Below are 27,049 nucleotides of genomic sequence, written 5' to 3'. Positions count from 1 at the left end.
GGTGTTTTGCATCAGAAACTGAAATTAGGAGTTCACGTCCCGGCAAGAATACTTAGGCATGACACGCTCACACATTCTTACTGCATGTCGATAGCAGGATTCATCTTGTGCATCACCGTCTGAAGCCCGGGACCAGATCTGTGTCCACTGAGAACAGGGGACGTCCCCCACCCACCAGCCTCAGGTGCCACCCGGTCATGGAACCAGGGGGCTCACGTGGAGCTGAGGGACAGAAAGGGTGATATTCCAAGAAGAATAAACACACCAGCGATCGTCTGTAAAGTCATGTACACTAGCATGATCTCAATCCCGTCCCCACACGTGAGGATGATCACCTCGCACGCCTGCTGGGTGTGCGCCAAGAGCTGAAGTCTCAGCCCATCAGCCGACGTGGTCCTCGGCGGGCCGAGGCGGCCGTCTGAAGGCTCCGGGTTCGGGAGGCACTTTACGAGCCAGGGTTAGAGACCGGTGCCTCCGGGATCTTCCATTTGTGTCCCCAAAACGACAACATCAGTTAGTGGAATAGAGTCAGGCTATTTTAAATAACTTTATTCTTAGATTTAACAAGCTCTTATTAGAAATGCTTTGGTATCAGTACAATAAAAATATTCTGGTTTGCACCCCCCCAGAGTCATGTCAAGTAACTGGAAAAGTTGAGTGTTCATTCTCCCAGTTTTTTTTTTTTTGACATATATATATGTTTTATATATGTCTTTTACAAATAATGGCTACGGCTTACTCATATGGCTTAATATGGATATAACTGTGATTTTTTTTTTTGGCTCGCAAAGAAAAAGAAAGAAAGAAAGTATCCGGGAGAGAAAGTTGCCCACATTCCTTAGTGTCTTCTCCGCAGTAGGTTTATGTCGATGGCGCTCCTCTCAGATAACCTTCTTCCCCAGCTTTGCCATCCTTATCCTCAGAGCTGCAAATCAAAGAAAAAAAAATAGTTATACACAGGAGTCTTTATTTTTTCACTCTAAATGACCATTTCATAGGATGCAGGAGAGTGTGAGACATACCTCCGGCGGTTTTGTCCAACAATGTGAGCATTGTTTTAGTGGCACAAAAAAGACAGTGGAGATAGTAAGCTGTGATTAGCTCAGGGTAGAAGCAGGGTCAGAACTAGGAGGAGCCCATTACTATAAAGATGAGAGAAGTCAGTAGAGCAAGCACAGCCAGAGTTGGGTGACTAAAGGGTTAGTGCACAGCCTCACCACTGGCCATAGATGAATTCCATCTATGACTGCGTCTTGTGCATATGTCTGAGCTATGCACCACTGCAAAAAGGCATCGGCCCAAACTCTGTTTCATGGTGACATTATCTTTTAACTCATCAAACTTGACTCTACCGAGGGGTTCCCTCCTTGGATAGAGAGGGACAAAAACAAAATTTTTTATATCGAAACCACGTGAGCCGGTAATGAACATTGGAGTAATCAGAAAATATTGTCAAGGGACAAGTACTTTCAAATGCCAAACACACATGTTCGAGCACATGCCTCCACTAAGGACGTGCTGGGTGAAGAGACCATTTTTAAGAACGTCGCGTTAGAACTCAGAAGACGCGTGTGATGTGCTGGTATCGTGCCCTCCGGAGTCAGGGCTCCGAGGGGAGCGGCTCCGAGGCATTTTCCGAAAGCTGAGGAGGGCCTGCGAGGCGCTGGCGGTGACGGTCCTGTGGGATAGAGCTGGATAACTGACCGCCAGATCTTACTGAATGAGAAAAGTCGAAAAGGGAAGACATGCTCTCTCATTGCTCAGCCACCTGTTGCTGGTTGTCATTCACAAATGGGATGAACGACCACACCCGCAGGAAGCTCTTGTTCACACGTAGGACCCGATACGGTAACATGACCGTGATCATTTTATTGCCACTTCACTTGTATGGAATGATCACATCTAAATGAGTCAAAAGGAGCAGTGTTTCCCTGGAGGCTTGAGGGGGAATGGTCATGTCTAGTGGGCGGGGTCAGGAATAGTCCCTTGAATTCCGGATCAGGCCAAGAGAGCGGTCTCTGCTGCTGGGAGAAGCTGGGAGGCGGTGCCTGAGAACATGTCTTTCGACAGCAGGAGGGGAGCTGGGGGCGGAGCGGCACTGCTGCTTCTACTCGTGGATCCGTGGGCCTCTCTCTTGCCCGTCCCTAGAGGAGAGCAGGGCCTGGTCTACGGTCAGAGTTTTATCCAAAAATCTGAGCATCGTTTCAGGAGCACACAGGGATAGTAGAGATGAACCTGGGGCAGAAGCAGACTCACGACTAGAAAGAACCTTTTTCTGTAAAGGTTGGAAATGAGTGGAGCGAACACAGCGTCCATTGACATCCAAGGAAATTCTTAAAGGACATCGCAGCTGGGGGAGGGCCTCAGGAGTGGGGTTCCGTCCCATTTCTCACTGTCCTCCTCTTTCATGGGGAAAGACTCCTCGGTTGTTGGAGCGTGCTAATTCCTCTCTCTCCTCCTGTGGCGATGGGTTGTGTGGGTGCCAGGTAGGTCGATGTGTGGGGCCAGGGCGTGAGGGCAGGGGGAAGGCCCGGAGGTGCACAGCTAATCCATCCGGGCTAGCAACTCTCCTTCCTGCTCTTCTCTGACCTCTACCTCTCCTCCCCACAGCGATGCAGACTCAGAGCGCTGGCTGGCTGAACCCCTTGACCCCGAATAGTTGCCACAGATTGGCCACACGGGCACCCGTAGCATATGCATCCCCCAAGCTGAGGTTCCCCACCCCCTCATCCTGAAACGTCACTGGCGTCTCTAAGAGGGGGGAGAACAGAGCCAGGAGAGGCCCAAGTCTAAGCTGGTGAGGATGCCAGAGAGAGTCAGCCGTCCAGCTGGTGGGGAGAGGAGTGACATGGGGCCCCTTCCTGGCGGGAGGCCTGGCCCTGAGCTGTATCTCAGACCAGCAGCCGCCGGCCTTTCGGGCCTCATGGGCCACCAGCGGTCCACGGACCACCGGGTGGCGACTGCTGTCTTAGGCCACAACCCTGGTAGGTGCACACCAGCAGACAGACACAAACTGTGCCGGCGTGTTCTCGTCATGTTGTACGCTGTTCTAAGTTTTGGCTGAAAACTATTGTCTGTAGGACCCCCAGCCTCCACCTTTCCCGGGAGATAAACTGACCTTCTATTTTATAATACAGAGACACTGAGGAAGGGAAGTTAGCCAGACCATGAAAAGTAGAAAGAAGGGAACAGCCAAGCAATAAAGCACCGCACTCAGAATAACATCGGCCTCTTGTTCTTTCTTGCAAAAACCAGGCGATTTGCTAGCTGGTGCCGGACGTGGACATCGCAGAGGCACAGCGAAGGAGCTGGCACCGGGGTCTGGGGCGGAGAGACCGGACATGGAGGTGCTAACTGGTTAGCGATGTGGATACCTTCACACTCGGGACCACGCACCCGGACCGAAGGCACGTGTCAAGTTACCAGTATCTGCCGGTGCAAAGCCCAAATAAGGCGGCGATTTAAAAAAACAACAACAACCTGTTTCCCTTGAATCTTTTGAATCGACTGACTCACCTCGGGGGACAAGGAAATCAGGCTGAGTGATCACCTTAGCGTGTGTTAGTGGAAAGCAGGAGGGTTTGTCAGCAGCACGGGGACCGGGCGGTCACATGACCGAACAGCAGCGGCGAGCCCTGCCACGCGTGTTACCTGTGAGTGACGGGTCCTCCGTGCCGTCCCCGGCCGCCGGAGCCGCGAGTGGCAGTGGCGGGCGGGCGGGGCTGCCCAGGCGAGCGTCCTGCTCTCTCAGTGACATGGAGTTCTTGTGGGGGGACGGGTGGCGGGCCTCCTCCGGGGGCCTGGCCTCCGCCCGCTTCCTGGGCAGGGGCGTGGGCCTGGCCGGCTGGTGGGCCGGGCCCTGGGGCGCCCGGGCGTGGGGGGCGGGCTTGCCGGCCTCGCCCTCGCCCTCCTCCTCGTCGATGACCACCAGCTCGGCGTGGATGACGCCGTCGTAGCCCGCCAGGCCGCCCCTCTCCTCCGCGTGCTCGTCCGCCTGCTGGTACCCCATGAAGATCATGGTCACGGGCTCCGCGCCGTCCATGTCGGGAGGCAGCGAGTGGACGATGTTGTAGCGCACGTCTTCCTCGGCCCCCTGCCCCGGGGGAGGAGGGCCCTGGCGTTCGGGCCTCCTGACGGGGGATGCCTGCTTGTCCGGGGTCCTGTCCGGCGTCCCGTCCGCTCCCTCCCACTCAGCCGGCGGCTGCCGCTCTGCGTGCGGAATCACCCCTCGGCGGGGGCGGGGGGTGGGCCGAGGGGGGCTGTCGGGAGGCAGGCCGTCGGCCCTCTCCCCCGGTGACGGCCCATGGTCCGCGTGGGGGCCGGCGCGGTCCCGGTGGCCCCCCAGCCCGTTGGCCTGCGGCGGGGCCGGCTCCCGGACGCCCGGCCCGGGGCCCGCGGCCTCCCGCTGCGGGGTGGCCGGCCGGCAGAAGGCGTTGGCGTAGACGGGCTCGTGGTACTCGGTCGGGGAGCGGGAGCGCCGCTCGGACGCCTGCCGCAGGAGCTCCTCCACCTCCAGGGGCGCCAGGCCGTCCGTGCCGTTGAGCGCGGCCCGGGGGCCGGAGCCGACCTCGTGCACCGACTTGCGCCCGTCGTCGTACACCTTCACGCCCTCGCCCGTGAAGTCCTCCGAGGGCAGCGGGATGGAGGACAGCACCGTGCTCTCGCCCGTCTTCAGGTCCTTCTCCACCTTGAGCTCCATGGCGTACAGCGCTGCGGGGACAAGGCCCAGCCCGGTCAGTTCCCGCCTCCTCCCGGGCCCCGGACACTCCCTGCTCTCTCAGCCTCTGGTGTGCGTGACGGCCCCCCCGATGGTGTCCATGGGACCCGGTCTGGCCCAGCGGTCGGCAGACTCAATAGTCCACAGAGCCCAATATCAACAGCACAACGAGTGACATTTCTTTGGAGAGCCACATTTTTTTTTTTTTTTTTAAACTTAAGCTTCTTCTAACGCCACTTCTTCAAAATAGACTCGCCCAGGCCATGATATTCTGTGGAAGAGACACACTCAAGGGGCCAAAGAGCCACACGTGGCTCACGAGCCGTGGTTTATGTTGAGTGTCAGTCCAGGAACTAAGAGGTCACTGGTTCGATTCCCGGTCAGGGCACATGCCCAGGTTGTGGGCTTGATCCCCAGTGCGGGGTGTGCACAGCCGATCAATGATTCTCTCTCATCATTGATGCTTCTCTCTCTCTCCCTCTCCCTTCCTCTATGAAATCAATTAAAAAATATATATATATATATAAAATGCAAAGGTTCCCTCTGGGCCTGCATAGAGAACTTCATTTCCCCACCACCTGCCTGCCCCAGGGAGTGTTTTATTTTGATCTTAGAGGATCTTGGTGACGGGAGAGGGTGTCTGTGGAGCGGGTTCCTGTGGGAGAAAAGCTTTCGAGGAGAGGAGCTTTCATTTAAAGGCTGCTTATTCCCATCAGCCTTGCTCCCTGCCGACCTGGCCTTGTTGCTAGGGAACAGAGTGCCCGGGCTGAATGCCACGGCCGGCCGGCCACCCCTACCTGTGCAGGTGCCCTCACGCCCATGGGAGGCTGTGAAAGGACCGTCGATTAAGCTGGGCACACAGTGGGCAGAGCAAGTGGCTACCGTGCCATGGCAAGGCTCTGCAGGCGGGGCCTGTCTCTACCTTTTCTGCTGTGTTCATCCTCTTCCAGTCCATCACTCCTCTCCTTCCTCAGCCGGGAAGGGACGTAGGATTTCGGAAGGTCGGGGATGTTAGCGTAGATGTCTTCGATCGACTCTGCAAAATGAATATGGATTCAAAATGCACCCGGAGGCCATGGCCAGTCATGGAGTCACGTCCGCGGGTTTGTCAGAGAGCGTCTGAGTGAGACACAGACGAGGATGCTCAGAAACATACCTCCTGGCGCTCCCTCCTTCTCCACCTTCACCGACTGGAAGGGAAAAAGAAAGAGTTCTTTAAGGTTAACACGGCTGACAAAATGGCTTCTGCGTGTGGGTCTGCGATAAAGAACGGGGCGCGCTCTCGGACTCGCTCGGAGGGGAAATCTGGGTTTCAGGCTCAATCACGGTGCTCACCCTGATTATGTCTTCCGTCGTCCTCTCCACGGACTTCAGTTTCTTTAGAATCGCCTCCTCGTGAGCCGAGACCCGCAGCTCCGCCCTCTCCAGGTCCTGGATCTCCTTTTCCAGCCTGACGACAGAGAGGACGGACATCTTATGGCTTCGGCAGGACGAGGGCGCCGCTCTCCGGGGACAATGCATGGAGCGTCCCGGCCCTGCCCGCACCAGACAGCCCCTCTGGTCCCCGGGGCACCCGACACCGGCTCTGACTGGACAGCAGTCGGTGCCCGTTACCGTGTGTTCCGGGCAAAAGGAATTCTCGGGGAAGTAGTTGACCCCTGAGCCCTGGTCTTCGTGGCAATGACTAGGGTTACCCCCCGGTGACACCCAGGAATGCCTTGGACAAAGACTCTTCAGTCTCAAGTCGCACAGAAAGAACGGGGTGTGTGTGTAGCTCACCGGCGCATCTGGCCCACGTCTCCATGTAAGCGATTTGGAAAAAATCAGAGCGATCTTTTTTCTAGCCAGTCGACACTTTAGAGCATTATAATTATTGAGCTGGAGTCAAGAATCATCGCTATGTAACAGGGAAGGACCTTGTGCTCCAAACCCTGGCACAATCCTTGGTTCTGATTTCAGTTTCCTGAGAGCTGTGTGTGGTGTAGTGAGGAAGGCAAGTGTGTGTGTGTGTAGACATATCTATCTATCTATCTATCTATCTAATTATCTATCTATCTATCTATCTATCTATCAATCATCTATCTACCTGTCTATCTATCATCTATCTACCTGTCTATCTATCATCTATCTACCTGCCTATCTATCTACCTATTTAATTATCTATCTATCTATCTATCTATCTATTATCTATCTACCTGCCTATCTATCTATCTATCTATCTACCTGTCTATCTATCTATCTACCTACCTATCTACATTTATGAGCATCTATATACATCCATGTATAATAATTAGTCAACATATGTGTATACATGCATATGCACACATACATATTCATATGGGTATATATTGAAACGATTTTAGTTTTAGATATACAGGGTATACACACTTTAACAGCTGGTAGGCCAATTCTGAAAATGAGATGTGTTTCAATAAGCGCTGCCTTTAGAATTACTCAGAGCGTGTGGAGACATTTTGGGGGGACACCCTCCCTGCTTAAAACTAAAACTGTTTGCACATGGGGCCTCTTGGGGGAGGTGGCTGGGGGACGCTCCCTCACCTTCACTGCTTCTCGCCCCGATGGGTTAGGGTTTCGGTAACTGCCGCATCCCGTCCTCAGGCGGTGTCACCTTTCGGGGGAGGAGGCGTGGGCAGTGCTGACTCAGGCGGCCAGAGCCAGTTGGTGGGGACAGAGAGCGGGCCGCCCGCTGCCTCCCGGGCTGAGCGGGGCCCATGGGTGAGTGGGCCCCTCCCCCTCCCTGGGGGGGCTGGAGAGCAGCGGCGGGCAGTCCGAGCTGGACACACGGAGCCCAGCCTGGGACTCCCAGGCCCCCCGGCAGTATGGCTCCAGCCGGTGTTGAATTCAGCTGAGCAGGGTTGACCCTTGACCCATGACCCCTAACCCTTCCTCTGAACCAGGAAGCTGTGTTCCTTTCCCGCCCACAGGAGACTGGGAAGGCGCTGGGGTTCACCTATATTTTGTGGCTTTGTCTGGAGGTTCCCTTCCCCCGCCCCAGCTCTGCCCACGGGCACAGAAGGGAGCCCGTACGAGGCTGGCAAGCATGGCAGGGGCACCGAGCCGCCGAGCTTCTGATCTCTCATTTGGGGTAGGAGTTTTCCGGAGGGTTTTCGTGAGGAGGTAGATGAGGTCACAGGGTGTGACCCAAAAGGCGCTCCTCAGTAAGGACTCCTGTCCCTTCTCCTCCCCTCTGCTGGGGGGAAGGGGAGGAAGGGAGAGGGGAGAGGAGGGCCGGCTCCGACATCTCCAGGGAAAGAGAAAACCTACCAGGTCCAACTGGAGGTTCAATCATCTTCAATTAAATAATCAATCAACCAACCAATTAACCAATTTAAGAGAGAGAGAAAGATCAATTTGCTGTTCTAGCCTGGTTGGCGTGGCTCAGGGGTTGAGCATGACCTTTGAACCAGGAGGTCACGGTTCTATTCCCACTCAAGGCACAGGCCCGGGTTTGGGGCTCCATCCCCAGTGTGGGCAGGAGGCAGCCGATCCGTGATTCTCTCTCATCATTGATGTTTCTGTCTCCCTCTGCCTCTCCCTTCCTCTTTGAAATCAATAAAAATATATTTTAAAAAATGTGTCATTCCACTTACTGATGCATTCACTGGTTGACTCTTTTGTATGCCCCAACTGGGGATCCGACCCGAAACCTTGATGTACGGGGTCTATACGTTTGGAACAAGGGGGTGCTAACAGCTTCAGGGACACCCTGTCCTTGCCAACCCTGTTCTAGACATTGCCAGGATTGTGATAACCACCACGGGACGGCGTCTGATTGATGAATGTGGTCCGTGCTGGTCTGTGGACCACCTGCTCGTACCCGCACCCCCGCGTCTCCTGTTCTTTCAGAAATAGCGCTCCCTGGGTTTCACGTGTCTCTTCCGCCACCCGGCCACAGATGGCACTCCCCAGCCCCTGTGTGGAGGGGTGCCACGTGACTGGATTCTGGCCAATAGGACAGCAGGAGAAGTGACCTCTGCGATGCTCAGGTCACATCCTTAAAATAGAGGTGTCTGTGCTCCTTTATCTTCCCTGGCCCCGGCTGGAATGCGGGATGGCCGCACAGTCAAGGGCACCGCTCTGGGGGCGGGGGTGGGGGGAGCAGAGGAACAACAGGCAGGATCAGTCCCCTGGAATGACTCCCTGCTGATGGCTACGGGTGGGACAGAGGAACTTCTCCCATCTTGTTCAGGCCGCTGCTGTGCTGGAGTCCCATAGGACATGGAAACCCCATTCTCCCATAACCTCACGGGGCGGAATCTCAGTGGCCGATTTCATGAACTTTCCCCCAATCCCTCCTTCTCCATCCCCCATTGGTCTGCAGAATTACTCATGCATGGCTTGCATTTTGGGGTAGTTGGCCAGTAAAAATAATAATAAAGAATAATTCAGTCCTTGCTCTGGTGGGTAAAGAGTTTACATATTCTGAAGGCTCTGTGCTGTCACGAGCTATTAATACGCACTGCCTCAGGTCCTCGGTGGAAAGCTGTGATTACAACCTCCCAGCTCTGGCCTCGGGGACGCCCTGCGGTGCACAGAGCGCGTGCTGGGGCCAGGCAGCCCTGACCGAGGCAGGCTGGTCCCCTGGGACGGGCGGGCGGTGATTCCTAATGGGCTGGCTGTAAAGATGCTTTATCGTTAGAGGGCACGTGGCCAAGGCCAACGCCAAACCACACCTTCTCCATGAAATGCAGAGCGCAGGCTAGTCGAACGAGGGCTGCTCTGCTGTGTTTTTGTAACGACGGGTCCCATACATTGCATCAAACATTCAGCAAACCTTTAGTAAGCACCTACCACGGGGCAGGCCCCTGGCACTCACCAGCTAGCATGGAAGTGAGTCAGGACCGACGAGAGCCCTTCTCTGCACGGAGGGAGGGTGGGCGGGCGGGCGGGCGTGACGGAGGCCAGCCCCTGCCAGGGCGTGTGGACAATGACAACAAGGAAGAGCGCACGCACTGGTGCAGAGCCAAACGCCCCGGGGGAGCGCGCCAGGGAAGGAAAGGGCATCTGGCAGAGGGCGGGCACGGAGCCTGCCTCGAGCCAGATCTCCTGCGTCTGATCCCCAACCTTTAGGAGCTGGACAGCAGCCCCCCACGGCTTCCGATCGCCCTCGATGGCCCTGGAACAAGAGTGGGTCGGCCCTGGGCACCGGGCCGGCGCAGAGGCCCAGGGAAGCTGAGCAATTCCTAGTGACCCGCGAGGAACGCGGGGGCATCTCCTTACCAGATGGAATGCCGTCAGCGCTGGCCGTTATCTGACCGGCAGGGGCGCCACCATGATCCGAAGCTGCCCTGCAGGCAGGCGATGTCGCAAGGGAATGGTTTAGGAGACAAGCAATCCCTCTCCACCAGCACAGGGTTTGGTAGGTGAAGGGGTTCCGTGGCCGTCAAAATGCAGGAACCCAGCTGGTCTGCAGGGAACCGGGCACGCCCCTGTGCTGGTGACACAGGTGGTTTCAAACGGATGCCCGTGAACGCACACCCTGCAGGCGGGCGCGGAGGCCGGGTGGTTAGGGGGCTCTCCAACGCATTGGCAGGCGGAGGCTGTGTGCATGTGTGTGTGTGAGTGTGTGTGCGCGCGTGCGTGCGCGCGCGCGCGCGCGTGTGTGTGTGTGTGTGTGCATGTGTGTGAGAGAGTGTGTATGTGCGTGCGCATGTGTGTTTTAATATATTTTGATTTCAGGGAGGAAGGAGGAGAGAGAATCATGCATCGGCTCCTCCTGCACGCCCCCTACTGGGGAATCCAGCCTGCAACCAGGCATGTGCCCTGACCAGGAATCTAACCGTGACCTCCTGGTTCATAGGTCAACACTCAACCACTGAGCTATGCTGGCAGGGCTGGGTGTGCAAGTTTTGATTAGGTCCTGCTGGGAACCACCTACTATGTGCCGGCACTTAATAAGACCCACATACGTGTAATCTCATTGCCCTTTGCACAGGGGGCTGGGGTTTCCCAAGTGACCTTCAACTATGGAGCTCAGGACGTGGCAAGCTAGCCACAGGCGTTCTTCTCCTTGAACTTGGAAAGCCTGTTCCTTTCCTTGAGTTTAAGTGGCAGGGAAAATATTTTCAGTGAATGAACCACTTGTAATCCTATAATGAAGCGACACACCCGATTGGTGATGCCCGTGGCCACTGACTCTCTACAGACACAATGGCCAGCTTTGTCACCCTCACGTTTTCCTCTCCGGGGTAACAGAGCCGCACTGTCCTCTGCTTCCCAGCCACCCCGGTTCGCTCTGCCCCAGGGTGCACTGTGCTCACTGCACGCACAGAGCGGGACACTCGTCTCTGCAGACCACACGCCAGCTTCCTGCAGCACAGATGCCTCCAAGGACCCGGGCGTCGTGGGCGGTCTAAGGGCCTGAGCGACAGCTGCCTCCCGGTGGACGGTGGACGTGGGCGAGATGCACGGAGGCTGTGAGGCCTTCGGCTGAGCCCCCTGGGAGTGAGTGCACCTGCGCCCCGTGGTACGCACGCCTTCCTCCCTCGCCTGGAGCCTCTGCCCTCGCACTTCCTTTTCCTGTTGTTAATCCTCACCTGGGGTATTTTTTCATTGAATTTTAGAGAGAGTGGGAGGGAGGGGGAGAGGCAGAGAGGAACATGGATGTGAGAGAGACACAGATTGGTTGCCTCCTGCATGCACCCCAACCAGGGCCTGTAACTGAGGTACGTGTCCTTGACCGGGAATTGAACCCGGGACCCTTCAGTCTGCAGGCTGATGCTCTATCCACTGAGATCCTTTCTTTCTTTGTGACCAGGACCTGGGGGTGGGTCACTGAAACCAGTGCCCCGCCCCCTTCCTTCCTTTCTTCCTTAGTCACATCCAGAGCCCAGGGTCTATGTCCCCTCGGCGGGTGGTCTCATATTTGTGCTTCAAGTTCCTTACACGGTTTTGAATGCAAAAGCACTTCGAAAAGTTAAAGGATATAAAGCGAGGTGTTTTCAGGAGCTTAGAACTTCAAGTCTTTTCTTTTTAGTTCATTAATGTTCAAGTCATTGACTCGACTTCACCTGGTCCCTCACATCGATATTTTCCTAGTCCATGCATCCGCCCATCCCTCCATCCGTCCATCCTCCTGTCTCTTCATCATCCGTTGCTATTTTTTTTCATTCATTCACTTAATCGGCTGTGCAGTCACATGTTCATGCCATGGGATAGGCATTGTAATTAGTCATTCTTTTGGGAGGGGGATGGTGAATAGATTTTTTTCTTACCCCTCCCCTCCCCAGAAAATTAATTTATTTAGCTCCTTTTGTTGAATTTGAAAAGCTCCTAAATTAAAAATAATCAGAATATCTGGGGAATTAAAAACAACAACAGATGAATGACTGCAAATCTGGTAAACCAACGAGTTAAACACGAGAGCGAGTGAAAAGCATGCTGGGAGTGGCTATGACTCCTGTAATCGCCTCAGATTAATTTCTTGAGTGTTTCTAGGCAACGGCGAATTTAAGAAGAAACAAATGGTGGGTGTTCTGTGTTCTCCCCTTTGGCCCTTCCCCCCCCTTCTCCTTCTCATGTGCTCACAGCGGAGCGGCTTGTCCATGTCCCTACAACGTGACGCGGGGCGTGCTGGCGGGGGCTGAGGTGCTGTTCCTGTCATTAAGCCACAGACTGGTTTGAGCAGGCTGATGGGAGCCTCATGTAAGGGTTCAACGTGGGCCCGAAGGAGCAGGAGTTAAATCTGGTTAAACCACGACCAGCAACAAAATCCCTTCCCCTTTCTATTTCTACATCCCGGAGTTCCTTATTGACACTGGAGCTTGCCTGGCCAGCGTGGCTCGGTGATTGAGCATCAGCCTATGAACCAGGAGGTCAGGGTTTGATTCCTGGTCAGGGCATATACCCGGGTTGTGGGCTCGATCCCCAGGGCGGGGCATGTAGGAGGCAAGAGATCAATGATTCTCTCTCATGATTGATGTTTCTCTCTCCCTCTCCCTTCCTCTCTGAAATCAATAAAAAACATATATATATATTTTAAATTGAGCTATCAGCTGTTAAAGTGTGTATACATTTTTCGGGGGACACCCTGTCTAAAGTGCCTGGAAGGCACTATGGCTAGAAAATACAATTTTCTCCTCCTTCTCCTCCTCCTTCTCCTCCTCTTCCCCTCCTCCTCCTCTCTTTCTCCCGTGCTGTCTCTATTTTGTGATAACACTAACAATCCTATTGGATATCTGAGCTTTCAGATTCCCCCCACGCCCATCGCCTCACTGTAAACCCAGGCGATGGAAAGCTCGGCCAGACCAGAAGCTGCCGGCTGTACTGAGCACGTGTGCCGGGCAGGGTGGGCCCTGGGAAGGGAGGTCACCGCCTGGGACCAAATAATCGGGGAAATCGAGGAGAGATGATGTTGTGAGGTCTCCCCAGAGCGCCTTCTCCTCCCGCTCTGTGGGGGTGGCAGGAGGCCGGGCAGTGTGGGTGGGGGGGACAGCGGAAGCACCCGTGAGGCTGTCCCGTCCTCAGGGAGGGCGGGGTTGGGCTGGGGCCGCGCAGGCCTGTTGCTGGATCACCTGCCACACCAGGCAGGTGCTTCTAGCTTCCCGACTGAGTTTGTAAGCTCTCCATCATTCTAAAGCACATGTGTCAAACACAAGGCCCGCGGGCCAAATCCAGCCCGCCAGGCCTTGCAATGTGGCCCGCACCGCGCTGTCATCACTGCACTCCGCTGTCAGTTTATGACATTGTCAGTTTATGACTGTTCAGTAAACCATTCGGCCCGCGATTTAGGCTGGATTTTAGATTTTGGCCCCTTCTCTGATTGAGTTCGACACCCCTATTCTAAAGGACGGATATCGGTGCTACCGTCTTGTGGATGAGCCACAGGCGGAGCCACCGATATGCACTTTACGAATGCCTCTCGGTTGCTAGGCGCAGGTGCCATGTACGGCACAATTCCCACGCTCCCTTAGGGGTGCTCCCCTGGCTTCTATTGGAAATCTCACAGGGAAGATCTGAGCTTGTCCCCAAACGTGAGAACGGCTCTCCCCCTGCGGCGTGGGGACCGAGTCAGGATGCCGGCGGCTGGGGAGGCCCCCGCCAGGCCCTACCTGAGGATGCTCTGGTCCAGGGCCTGGATCTGGCGCTGGTCCTGCTGGTTCTGCCTCTTCAGCTCCTCCTGCTCCTTCCCGCCGCCACCGACCCCATCCAGCAGCCAGCTCTCCCGCAGGGCCTTTTTCTGAGCGGGAGACACAGAGACGTTCCTGAAACCGGTCGGCACCCCAGGCCTCCAACCATTCTCTCACCACTTTGCCTGAATAAACCTGGCATTTTCTTTCTTTGCACCCTTCTTTTTTTTAAAAAAAATATATTGCTATTGAATTCAGAGAGGAAGTGAGAGAGAGAGAGAGAGACAGAGAGAGAGAGAGAAAGAGGGACATCAATGATGAGAGAGAGAATCACTGATGGGCTGCCTCCTGCACGCCCCCTGCTGGGGATCATGGCTGCAGGCAGGGCATGTGTCCGTGACCAGAATTGAACCCGAGACCCTTCAGCCTACAGGCCGATGCTCTATCCACTGAGCCAAACCAGCAAGGGTGGTGATTTGGAATTTCGTCCGTTTTCCCCAAACGGAGGCCATGTCTGCTTCATCGAGAGGACAGAGAACGCCCTGAACCTGCGGGGAAAACTGCCTTCCTGAGCCGGAGCCCTGGAGCCGAGGGGAGGGAAGCGGGTGGAAGGGGCTGGGGAATTTGGAAGGAGCCCCCCCCCCCCCCCGCCGCCATCCTGTTCGCGTCTCCCATGGCAACGGCCGGAGAGCATTCTGAGAGAGTTTGCCTCCCCCTCTTCCTCCCGAAGCAGAGTGCCGCCTCGGCGTGTCTAGCACGGCCGTCAGTCACTCGCTCAGTCACATTCCTCTGGGAGCCACTGAGTCTCGTGGCGAGAAGAGAAGCTTTCCTTATTTCCTGGGACCTCTCTCTCTCCCTCTCTCTCTCTCTCTCTCTCTCTCTCTCTCTCTCTCTCTCTCTCTCTCCCCCCCCCTCTCTCTCCCTCTCTCTCTCTCTCTCTCTCTCTCTCTCTCTCTCTCCACCCCCCCTCTCTCTCCCTCTCTCCCTCCCTCTCTCTCTCTCTCTCTCTCTCTCTCTCTCTCTCTCTCTCACCGTCCACGGGAACCGGGAAGAAGGGTGCGAGGATGACTGCGGCGGGAATACACGTGTCTGAATTTTTTAAAAAAGTGTAAATGAGGGTGTGCTGGCGCGTTCCCGGAGGACGGTTGTTTTAAGGCCATCGGTCTCACGTGGTTGGAAAACGGCGCTGGTGACGGGGGTGGGGTGGAAGTGGTGACACAGAGGAGGCCTGGCCTGCCCCCCGGGCTCAGTGGGCAGCCTGGGAGCTGGGCACGCACGGAGCACCCTTTGCCAACCCGGGGGTGAGCAAAGCCCCCCCCCCCAGGTCACGGTGTCTGCCTGGCCCCTCGGAGTTCAAGGGCAGGTGGACACACGCCCAGGAGCCGGAGCGTCCTTCAGTCCTCCCTCAGCCTCTAATTATAGCCGCTGAGCTGTGCGCGGACACGTTTTCCCAGACACAGGCCGGGCTGTCCCCGAAGGTCAGGAGTCAGCACAGGCCGTGTCGTTCCCAAAGGCCAGGACTCATCTCCGAGGCCCAGACGCCCTGGGGCCCGGTGTGCCGCCTTTTACAGAACGCACCTCGAGCGTAATTCACTTTGATGTGGCGGACGCTGTGTGCAGGGCAGCAGACAGGGGGCCCCTGTGAGAGGGCGTCACAGCCCTCCCCGGACCCCCCTGGCCCTCGGGGAGTGCCAGTCATGGGCAGCCCCGTCCCCGCACGGCCACCAGGGCGGGCTGCTCCATGACGCTGCCCAGTGCACAGATGCACGGAGAGCGAGTGTGTGATGCCATGACGGCAGCCGGGGGCACCTCCGTGGCTCTCGGTCTGGGTGGGAGGGAGAGTGATTTTCGTTTTAGCCGCGTGAAATGTGGAGCGTCACCCCACCTCGCCGTGTCCCTGGCAGAGAGCCTGTCCCATCCGAACGGAAAGCCTGTCGTGGGGATGTGCGATCAGAATGACATGGCTACTCTGCCTTTATGTCAGGAGGTGGACTTCCACGTCCGAGGTCAGTGAACATAATGGGCTCTGTGTCGCAGCGACACCCGGAGTCAAAGGCATATTAACTCAGTGAACATGTAGGTGGTACGGGAGTCATCGGCATTCTGGCAGTTAAAAAATTATATGTGTTTATACTTTCCAGTTGCTTACACACTGAGTGGCCTGATTATTATGATCTCTGAATGCATAATAATCTGGCCACTCAGTGTGTGTGTGTGTGTGTGTGTGTGTGTGTGAGAGAGAGAGAGAGAGAGAGAGACAGAGAGAGAGAGAGAGAGAGAGATAGATAGATAGATTGGGGGGTGGGCAGCGAGCCCACAGCACTGGTTTGGAGTTAGAAACGGCCCACCTCAGAAACGGTTGAAGGTCTGACTTTGGACTTGGGTCGGGCTGCAGTGAAGTAAGTTGGTGACTTGGTTCTCATTCCCGGATGTTCCCAGGCACCCTGGCCGTGTCTCTCTCCAGTGACTCAGCGGGACGCCCTGGGCCAGCAGGCCGGCCCTGGCTCACACCCCCTGCCCCCGCCAGAGCGGAGGAGCAGACACACAGACGCCCGAGGCCCGGGCCACCAGGGTCCTCAGTGACCTGCCTGCTCAGCGGGGCGCCGCGGTCCACCAGGGAGATGGGCTCAGCGAATGGGCCCCTCTGACTGCGGGGTGTGGGCCCATGAGGGCGGACAGACTCCTCTGGGTCCGTCACCTCTGCTGGTGGCAGCCGCCGCCCCACGGCCTCCTGCTCGGGCCTGCTCAGCCACGCAGGGAAATGCTGAGCCATCACCGCGGCCACGCCCACAGAGATGGAAAGTCTGATTTTAAGTGGAGCTTTCTTTGGGTTATGATCTCATGTTCTCTCCAAAGAAAAGGAAACGAAGAGCCAAACCATTCTCAGCCAGCACTGCACCCACTGGGTGAGCTTCCAGGCCCGGGACCTCCGAGGGCGGCGGGCAGGGTGGGTTCCAGTCTCGGGGGAGGGTGGGCCTTTCATGCTTTGTAAAGGGACTTCCTCGCTGGCCCCGCCCCCTGGGATGCTGAGCAAGACTGGGTCCTGGGCCAGATGGCCGAGGCTGCAGCCTCCAGCCAGAGCATCCAAGAACAGGAGGAAAGTCAGAGTGAAGGCTGACGGTTAGAACGCCAGTTTCAGTTCTGCACACGCTGCAGACGTGGCCGTCTGGAGCTAAGGCCATGGAGGGAGCTAAGGGGGCTGCTCGGGGCTACTTCCTTCCTAACGCTACTTCCTGTTGAAACCCGAGGGCCAGGAGGGCGACCGGAGACGGCCCTGGGAGGGAGGGGAGGACCCGGTACCTTGAGGTGCTGGTGCTGCAGCTTCTCCTCCTCGATCCTCAGGCGCTTCTCGGAGATCTCCTCCTGAATTTTCCTTTTATCCTGAAACACAGAAGGCCGGACGTCATCTTTCCCATTTAAAAAATATATATTTTATTGATTTTTTACAGAGAAAAAGGGAGAGAGATAGAGAGTTAGAAACATTGATGAGAGAGAAACATCGACCAGCTGCCTCCTGCACACCCCCTACTGGGAATGTGCCTGCAACCAAGGTACATGCCCCTGACCGGAATCGAACCGGGGACCCTTCAGTTCACAGGCTGACACTCTATCCACTGAGCCAAACTGTTTTCAGCTCGCCCCCCTCTTATAGCAGGCATCCTGCCCTGCCTGGCCACTCCGCACCTGCATATGCAAATTAACCTACCACCTCTGTTGGGTTAATTTGCATACGCACTCCTATGTGGGCATAGCGGAGGTATGGTCAATTTACATGTTTGTCTATTATTAGGTAAGATGAGCAGATATGTGCAAAAGTTCCTAGAACAGTGCTTGGCACAGGGTCTCCTGTGAGTCTCTGTGGAATAAACACCTGACCTGTTAACCAACCAGGACACCACGCACTCATTCTGATCCCGCGTCCAGCGGTCGGAGGTGTCTGAGAGAGTCCCTCTCGGAACCGTTTGTCGCCAGGCCCTTGTTTCCTTCTGGTCACCATTGTCATCTCCTACCGGAGGTGACAGTATCGTCCATCTGACTTGTAAGAAGAGCTGGTTTTAGCCGGAACCAGTTTGGCTCAATGGATAGAGCGTCGGCTTGGGGACTGAAGGGTCCCGGGTTCGATTCCGGTCAAGGGCATGTACCTTGGTTGTGGGCATATCCCCAGTAGGGGGTGTGCAGGAGGCAGCTGATCGATGACTCTCTCTCATTGATATTTCTAGCTCTCTTATCTCTCTCCCTTCCTCTCTGTACAAAATCAATAAAATATATTTAAAAAAAAAAAAAAAAAAAAGAAGAGCTGGTTTTAAATCTGCTTCCAAACCAGTGGAGGCCTCCCACAGGACAGTGTTTGGCCCGGGAGCACTCTGAAGCCGGCTCTGAGGGCGACGGGGAGGGAAGAGTTCCAAACACACGTGGCAGCGTGCCTGCAGCGAGGCCCGCCTCCCGGCGCCGCTGCTTTGAAGATAAGAATCCCGGTGAGGTGGGGGCGCAGGTACATCTGCTGAGGAAAACACGCCCTGAGCTCCAGCTCTCCGGCCCGGCCATTGTTCCTCCCGCTCCTGTGGAGACCATGACCTCATCGGGCATCTCCCGGAAGCAGCTCTTTTGGAAAAACAATCGCCAGGCAACCGGCGGCCGGGCCACTTCTTTCCCGCGGATAAGATCTGGCCGTTGGGAAGAAAAACTCCGAAAACCTGTGAGTCAGGTCGCCGCCCTCTCTGGAGGCTGGTGCTGAGCAAATGCCAGGGATATTTTCACCGTCCGTGCCAAGTGCTGTGCTGGCACTGTTTCCCTCAACGGCCATACTAACACGATGGCTAGGGCTTCAATTCTTTAAAAAAAAAAAAATATTTTATTGATTTTTTTTTTACAGAGAGGAAGGGAGAGGGAGAGAGAGCCAGAAACATTGATGAGATAGAAACACCCATCAGCTGCCTCCTGCACACCTCCCACTGGGGATGTGCCCGAAACCAAGGCACATGCCCTTGAATGGAACTGAACCTGGGACCCCCAAGTTCGCAGGCTGACGCTCTATCCACTGAGCCAAACCAGTTAGGGCTGCACATGTTTTGTTATGTTCACCCCAAGGTGCTCCAGTTTTCCTAGGTTGACGAGTGAATTTGCGGACCGCTGGGCTAGACCATGTAGCCTGATGCCATCACCACCTTAAGAGACAGGTTGGGGAGCTACGGAGAGTCGTTCACTCAGGAAAATTGTCTTTAAGAAAAAATGATGCCACAGGATACCTGGGGCCATCCCTTAACTAAGGAATTGGGGGGAAAAAAAGTCATGCGTGAGGGAGACTTGGGATCCGTTCCCGGGCACCACCCGCCGGCCCCGGCCCGCCTCTCCCGACCGCGGCCTCTGCCCCGGGCCTCGGGCCCGCACCGTCCAGCCGTCCCCTCGCGGCCTGGGCGTCTGCTGCCCACTCCTGGGTGTGACTGGCTCGGGCTTTTCCTTTCTGTCCGTCTCCCCTCCCGGCACTGGGTGGCCCCGCAGCTAGCTGCCGTCCGGGGGGACTTGTCAGGAAGAGATGGATCCCTGCCGCCTCCACCAGCCTCCAGCCAAGCACGGCCACCCGCTCCCCGAGCCTGGAACTGGGAAGTTTCCCCGGCGGTGCTAGCCCTGCCTCCCTCTCCCCTCCCCAGGAGACAGGAGAGGAGAGACCGGCCTGGGTGACAACAGTGGCCTCAGAGGGAGCACGTGGCTCAGAGGGAGCACGTGGCCTCAGAGGGAGCACGTGGCCTCAGAGGGAGCACGTGGCCTCAGAGGGAGCACGTGGCCTCAGAGGGAGCATGTGGACTCAGAGGGAGCACGTGGCCTCAGAGGGAGCACGTGGACTCAGAGGGAGCATGTGGCCTCAGAGGGAGCACGTGGACTCAGAGGGAGCACGTGGCCTCCAGAGGGAGCACGTGACCTCCAGAGGGAGCACGTGGCCTCCAGAGGGAACAGGTGTGCCGTGATGGGTGAACACGGACATGACACGCGTGTCCCCACTGAATCCATGCCGCTGCAAAAACATGAAATCCCCAACCTTAACTAAATAAAATATTAGAGACAGAATATTTTGTGACATCATTATCACTAAAGAAACCCGCCCCCTCTACTGCCACAGCGCACCCTGTTTTCCCTCAGAGAGCCCGCAGGCCTGTGCGGCCGCTTCACCACACGCAGGCATGTGCCCTTCGGCCCGTTTCGTGCACTGCCCAGATCCCGGTGGAAATGAGACCGTTTCCTCCCATTGAACGTCCAGCTCAGACCCAAGGCCTCCCAGGCCCGGTGCCCAGCGCCTGGCCCGGCAGCGGGGTTCCCAGCCTCAGAGCGCAGGGGCAGGGAGCGGGGCCCGGGGTTCCCTGCCTCAGGGCGCAGGGGCGGGCCGCGCGCACGGACCCCCCCCCCCCACGCCGACGCTCCGCGCTGCCCTCGAGCCCCGAGGCGATGCCAACGGTCAGCCCAGCCCCACCGTCTGCGACCTCCAAACCCACCGCTCGACCGACCACCGACCGACCGCCCCGCCGCCGCGGCCATGGGCGGCTACCTGAGCGGCCACCTGAGCAGCTGCCTCCGCTCCGCCCGCGCCTCGCTGCGGCCCTCCGCCTGGGCGCGCCGCCCGCCCCCGCCCCGGCCCGCCCTGCGCCCGCGGGCCCGGGAGCCCCCGCAGCGCCGCGCCCCGGCCCAGCCGCCGCCCGCGGTCCCGGCCTGCAGGGGGCCGCCGCCCGCCGCCCGGAGGGGCGTCCCCGGCCCCCCGCCGCCCGGCCAGGCCCCACTGGGGCGGGATGTGCCCGGGGCCCCGCTGGGGCGGGATGTGCCCGGGGCCCCGCTGGGGCGGGATGTGCCCGGGGCCCCGCTGCGGCGGGATGTGCCCGGGGCCCCGCTGCGGCGGGATGTGCCCAGGGCGCCGACCCCGAAGGCCGCGGTGACGCTGCGGATCCACGGGCCCCGCACCTGCCGCCTGCAGAGCCCGGTGACCCTGCGGATCGCGCCCCCGGAGCGCAGCGGCAGCCTCACCGCGTGCCCCCCGGGCCCGGAGCGCCCCGACCCCTGCGCCCGGGACGCGGTGCTGCGGGCGCTGAGCCAGTGCGGCAAAGGCCGGGCCCGCTGCGACGGCCCGCTCTGGTCTGAGGTCCCCGACGCCAAGCGGAGGCGGCGCAGCCCCCCGCGCGGCCGCTCGGCCTTCGCGCCCCTGGGGAGGCGCGGAGCGGCCCCTCCCCTGGTGCCCAGGCCGGGGCCTCTGCTCCCTGTGCAGCCCTGCGGCCCCGCCGCCCGCCCCGAGCCGCCCCTGGGCGCCCCGCACCCCGACGCCAGGCCACCGCCAGCCCGGACCACGCAGTACCGGCCTCCGTTCCCCGAGGACCTGAAGCCTGAGGCCACCACCGTGTCCGCTTAGTCCAGGTCCGGCCGCCGCCACCTCCTGGGACTCACACAGGCTGAGCCAGAGGCACTCAGGTCCCCGCCCAGCACCCGGCTGGCAGGGCCGCCCAGCCCAGACCCCCTCTCCTCAGCTGGCAGCACCCGCTGCTGCCGCAGAATCACTGCTCTGATCACACCTCTGCCTCCTCCTCCCCCCTCCCACCGCTCCTGCCTCTCCCAGGGCACCGGGAGGCGTCTCTCCCCTTGGCCCAGTTGGTAGAATTAAAGTTTGTACTTGTTTTAAATGGGAATTGTAAGCGTTGTCATCGCCACGGGGCTGGATCAGGCTTCCTTTTGGATTCCCGTGCAGTGTCTCCACCCTGGCACCGTTAACGTTTGGGGCCGGATCCTTCTAATATTTTTTAATCCTCACCGGAGGATATCTTCCCATTGATTTTTTTTTTTGGAGAGGGTGGGAGGGGGAGAGAGAAACATCCATGTGAGAGAGACATCCATGGGAATCGAACCGGGGACTCTCCGGTCTGCAGGCTGATGCTCTACCCACTCAGCCCAACGGGCCAAGGCGGGGCAGGGTCATTCTCTGTGGTCTGCTGGGTGCTGGCCTCTGCATGGCAGGGTGTTAGCAGAATCTCTTAACCTCTAGGTGCCCCCGCTGTCCTGTCCGACTCTCTGGACCTGCCCCAGCACAGCCAGCGGGGGTGGGGGTAGGGGCCCTCCTCGGAAGGGAGCCCCACCCGCGTCCACAGTTGTGCGGCCGGTTTCATCTCGGGGTTTGTAAGAAGGTGATACGGCTGTGGCTGGAGGCAGAGGTGGAGGAGAGAGTCCCCAGTGTTTTGGCAACACCGGGCTCGCAGAGGGTTGCTAGGGACTGCCTGCTTGTCAGGCAGCGGTAATGCGGTGCCCCTATCCGCCAGGCGTTAAGAAGGTGATTTTATAACCCGGTAGGTGTGATCCTGCTTCAGGCCAGGAGCACCCTCTCCTCCTAAGACCGTCCTCACCAGAGAGGGATGGTCCCACCCCCGGATTTCACAGGAACAGGAGCGTGATGGAAGAAGAACGTGGCGAGAGAAGCCGTCCGTCTGAGCTGTGTGTCTAGCTCTGCTGCCGGGGAGGCCACACGTGACCTCGCCGGCGAATTCCTTCCCAGATCCTCACGAAGCAAACAGGTGCGACGTGCCAGCTGCTCCCCCAAAGCCCCCTGTGGGCCCGCGCGTCTCCACTGACCCCCGCTGGGACCTGGCACCCGGCGTGCAGCGGCGCTCACCGTCACGGACATCTTACATGGCCGTTTCCGTCTCAAGTCAATGGACAAAGGGGCTTTTTGTTCAAAGGACCATTGTCCAGGTTCTCTGCGGTTTGACGTGGGCTGTTGCAGAGGTTGACACCCTCACACTCCAGCTCTGTAAATGGCCACCTTTTAGTAATTATGAACATTGATGTACCCAGTACAGCCATAGGGCTGCTGTGACCACCCGTGATTCCATGATGTGGCCTCGGGCCCACACGTGATCCAAGTAAGCACCTCACTTGGAGAGGAGCGTCTCAGAGAGGGTGTTGATGCTGATGTAGCTAACAGGATGAAAGCGCCCGCATCGGGGACGAGGGCGGGAGTGATCCCGAGCTAGGTAATCACTGGTTCCTCCAGCACTGAGGCACGTCCATACACACGCTGTGATCAAGGCGGCGCCAGGAGTTGTGCAATGGTTAGAAGTTTGTTAGAAGTAGATGCTTCCGCCCCGGAGCTTACATTCTCAGGAAGAAAGAAAATCATGAATATAAGGGACTCTAGCCTCAGACACGAACAGACCCATGGCAGCAGGTGTGGGACCAGCTGTGCTGGGCTGTGAGCTCAGCGCTGCTCTGTGTCGGGAAAGCTTCCTGCCTCAGAGAGTCCACCTTCTCTGGGAGGGGATGCGGGAAGGCAAGCCCCTAATGAGCGCGGGTCCTGCATGGCGCTGGCTGCCCATCTGGTTCCGTGGTCAGGTCCCAGGCTCCGTGGTCAGATTTCAGGCTCCGTGGTCAGGTCCCAGGCTCCGTGGTCAGGTCCCAGGCTCCGTGGCCAGATCCCAGGCTCCGTGGTCAGGTCTCAGGCTCCGTGGTCAGGGAGGCGGATCCCAGTCCCAGGACGGTTGGTCACAAGCCAGTCTCAGCTCACAGTCCCCCTTCCGCTGTCCTTTCCCATGGAAGCTGCTATGCATGTCAGTGCGCCCTGACTGACGTGAGCCCGAGACTGTCATCAAAGCGCTTCCTGTGCTGTCGGCTGCGGCCGCCGTGATCGGACGCTGAGCTGGGCTGAGCAGCCCCGGGCCGAGGTGCGGGGAGAGGAGGGCTGCAGGCGGACAAGCAGCGGAGGAGGCAGGCGGGAGCCATCTGCGCACCGGAGCCCGCACCGCACACGCCAGCGGAAGCGCTTGCTTCCGAGCAGCCGTGGGGAGCGTGGGCCTCGCTCTCGGGGAAGACTGACTCCTCCGAAGCCCGCTGTGCCGTTGTGTGCCACGCAGGCACCGGCATGGCGACTGGGTTTTCGGTGTGAGGTCCCGGTGCCACGTCTCACTGCTGACTGTGGGCAACCCTTTTTATTTAATTTATTTTTTAAAGAGGAACAGGAAGGCTGCTCCAGGGGCTGTGGAGTGACGGGCATCTGCTTTTCCAGCTCCTCGCAGTGGAAATAATGACGGGCCGGATGCTCACAAGCAGGTGGAAGGAATGCGGCCTGGAGATCAGTGTGCTTCGCGGCCAGGAGCGGGAGGACCTCACGGACCTGAGCCTGAGAACACTCTCCCCTTTCTGACTGAGGGATGCCTGCCAGTTGGTGTGTTTGGAAACCCTGAGCGACCATTTGTTCCGGAAGCACGCCCACAAGATGGTTGTGGTGTGGAGGGAGGCGGGAGGGCAACACCTCAGTGAGAAGATTGTCCCTGAGGACTCTCAGCGCTTCCCAAAGTGGAAGAGTCCTTGCCAAGTCTCTGGATTCTGTGTGTGCCTGTGCCTGTGCCTGTGTGTGAGTATACGCGTGTGTGCGTGTGTGCCTGTGTGTGCCTGTGTGTGCGTGGGCCCGGGGCAGGGGCACAGCTGTGGCAGCGTCCTGAGTGAGGCGGGGCAGGAAGCTGGCATTTCCAGGGTGTCCGGGAGGGAGGCGGGGGCCTGGTGGTTTCCGTGGATACCGCACTGCCCAGCCTTCTGGGCGGTGACCCACGGGCGTGCGCTGGGCTGAGAGGGACTCAGCGGAGGAAGCCTGGCCCCGCAGACGTCCCCCTTCTCTCCCACGGCCTCAGGCAGACGTCACTGCCCACACAGCACGCCTCACCTCTCACTCGGGAGATCCCTTAACCCTGTCCACGGGGCCCGTGGAGGCTAATGGGGTGGTCCAAACACTCGTACCCCAAAGCACACGCCACTATGTTCCTGGACCTCCCTACTCGCCTGTCTGCGCGTGAGACACCGAGTCCTGCTCTGTCTCCGCCTGCGTTTGGCGCCTCAGTGAACAGTCCCGTCTTCCCGAACACCGGTCACGTCCCACCTTATTGTTTTTGAAAATATACACGGAGTGGCCAGATGATGATCTCTGAACCCATAATCATCTGGCCACTCCGTGTGTATCCTATAGAACAAAAGGCTAATATGCAAATTGTCCCCTCCACCAGGAGTTCGACCAGCAGGCAGGTCAGCCAACCGCCCATGTCCCCTTCCCCTGGCCAGGCTGGCCGGACCCCACCCATGCACAAATTCATGCACCGGGCCTCTAATACACATACACACACACACACACACACACACACACACTGAGCGGCCAGATTATTATGCGTTCAGAGATCATAATAATCTGTCTACTCTGTGTGTGTGTGTGTGTGTGTGTGTGTGTGTGTGTGTGAGGGGGGTATTCCTCTCTGAAATCAATTAAAAAATATAAATATACATGTATATTTAAATATATACTTTTATTGATTTCAGAGAGAAGGGAGAGGGAGAGACATAGAAACACCGATGCTGAGAGAGAATCATGGATCAGCTGCCCCCTGCACGCCCCTCACTGGGGATCGAACCCGTCACCTGGGCATGTGCCCCGAACGGGAATCATAGGTCGACGCTCAGCCACTGAGCCACGCCGGCCGGGCGCAGTCCCGCCTCTGGCACGCAGGGTCACGGTCGGTGAGAGCCACAGGTGCGCTGGCGGGCACCGGGGCGGCGGGCACAGGGGCGGCGGGCAGGGCCGCCCCTTTCAGGAGAAAGAACGATGTGGAAGTGGGGGCTCCTGATGCGACGCGAGGGGTTCATCCTTTCCCTTAGCTCATCAGGGGTCAGACGCTCCGAGGCCGCGGGGCCCGGGCCCGCACCGCACGCACAGCCACAGGACATGACCTCCACACCGCAGCTGTCGGGCAGAGGCCCAGCCCAGACCCACAGCCCAGGGCCGGGTCCTGCCCTCCGAGCGGGGCAGCCGGGCCACAGAGAGCACCGCCCGAAACAGGCCGCGGCCCAGGCCGGCTTCTCCCGGGAGAGGAGCGCGGGCGGAGAGGCCGGATGTTTCACCAGCCGTCTCACCGACGGGGGCACCTCCCCGCCCCTGGGGGGTGTCTCCACGCACAGCACCCCGGGGGGGACCTGAGACCCGGGGTCCTCGTAGCAGAACCCGGAGCTGGGCTCCGCTGTCCTCCTGCTGGGAGGACCCGGAGAGCCGAGGGGACACCCCCTCTCTCCCCCCGCCTCGGCGTCCGCCTCTCCAGAGCACCCGCCACTCTGGCCCCGGGCGGAGCGTGCTGGGACACGGGTGCTGATCCCAGAGTGTCCTCTCTGACACACATTAGCCATCGCGGCACCGCGTCCCCTCCCTGCCAGGCCGAGGACAGCGACACGGGGACCTAAAAGCTGGGTCACCTCCGGAGAGCAAACGCATGTCTTGCTCTGACTCGTTTCCAGAACTCACATTAAAAAACTGCGGTGTTTTCCTTCCCGGTATTAACGGAATACTTTCCACGTCCACCGCCCCGCCCGCCTGCCCGCCCCGCATTCCTCCGCCCGCTCCGGGCTCCTGTGTGACCCTGCTTCTCCCCGCCCGGCTCCCCCCAGTCCTCCCCTCCCGCCCGGCCCCAGACCACAGTCCTCCCCTCCCGCCGGGCTCCGGGACACCTCCCCAGCGGCGCGCACAGAGTGCCCACTTGTTTGTGCCTGTCCTCCTCTCCCCCTCTTGGAAAAGGCTTTAACTTTTGGGGGGATTGTTCTAAACAGTGTCGGAGGCGGGGACCTGTCCTTCGAGGGCACGTCTGTCAGACGGGAGTTTCGGGAGAAGCTGCGTCTCCCCGGTGCCGGGCTGGCCGGCAGGGTCAGCCCCGGAGGCTCTGGAACAGGCACGGTGTTTGCAGAAATCCCGATCCCGGACTCTGCCCCGGGGCTCGGAAGCCGGGGGCCTGGGGAGGGGGGGTTGGTGGGTAAGGGGAGGCAGAGAGCGTCTGAGGGCGATGACAGCTCTGTTCCCACTGGGGGGGGCTCGGCGGCCCCCGGCAGCCCGGCGGGGAGCGGACTCACCGTGATGGCCTGCAGCCGCGCCCGCAGCAGCCCAGCCTCGTCCATCCCGGCAGTCCCAGCCCGGCGGCAGGAAGTGCCCGGCGACCATCGGTCAGGAGCCGCCCGGGGCCAGGGGCAGGGCGAGGGGGAGCCGGGCAGGTCTGCCCTGGGCCCCGCGGGGAGCAGCGTCCGGGAGCAGATGGCAGCCGGTCAGGGCCGGCCAGACGGACAGACACATGTGAGGGTGCGCCGGGCGGCGCCGCTGCCGCTCGCTGACTGACAAGTCTGAGCGCGGCTCCAGCCCTTCCTCCGGGGCTGCCAGCCCTTTGTTGTAACGCGCTCCGCGAGGGCTGCTGTTAACTGTTCCTTC

General features: G+C 58.7%; 1 protein-coding gene across 1 annotated transcript; it reads right to left on the bottom strand.

The window, feature by feature from the left end:
- Positions 1-523: 523 nt before the first annotated feature.
- Positions 524-27,049, bottom strand: PALMD (palmdelphin). The gene is made up of 8 exons (XM_084865353.1): positions 26,701-27,049; positions 17,107-17,187; positions 13,789-13,916; positions 6,053-6,167; positions 5,874-5,907; positions 5,640-5,753; positions 3,652-4,710; positions 524-925 (listed from the first exon to the last, which is right to left on the bottom strand). Exons 1-8 carry the CDS (start codon positions 26,743-26,745, stop codon positions 882-884), a joined length of 1,620 nt encoding a protein of 539 aa, XP_084721479.1. The 5' UTR covers positions 26,746-27,049; the 3' UTR covers positions 524-881.

Source organism: Pipistrellus hanaki (assembly GCF_964339955.1).
Source record: "Pipistrellus hanaki genome assembly, chromosome: 18".
In the NCBI taxonomy this organism is placed as follows: domain Eukaryota; kingdom Metazoa; phylum Chordata; class Mammalia; order Chiroptera; family Vespertilionidae; genus Pipistrellus; species Pipistrellus hanaki.
The sequence above is the reverse complement of the archived record's forward strand: the minus strand, read 5'-3'. Positions and strand labels throughout refer to the sequence as shown.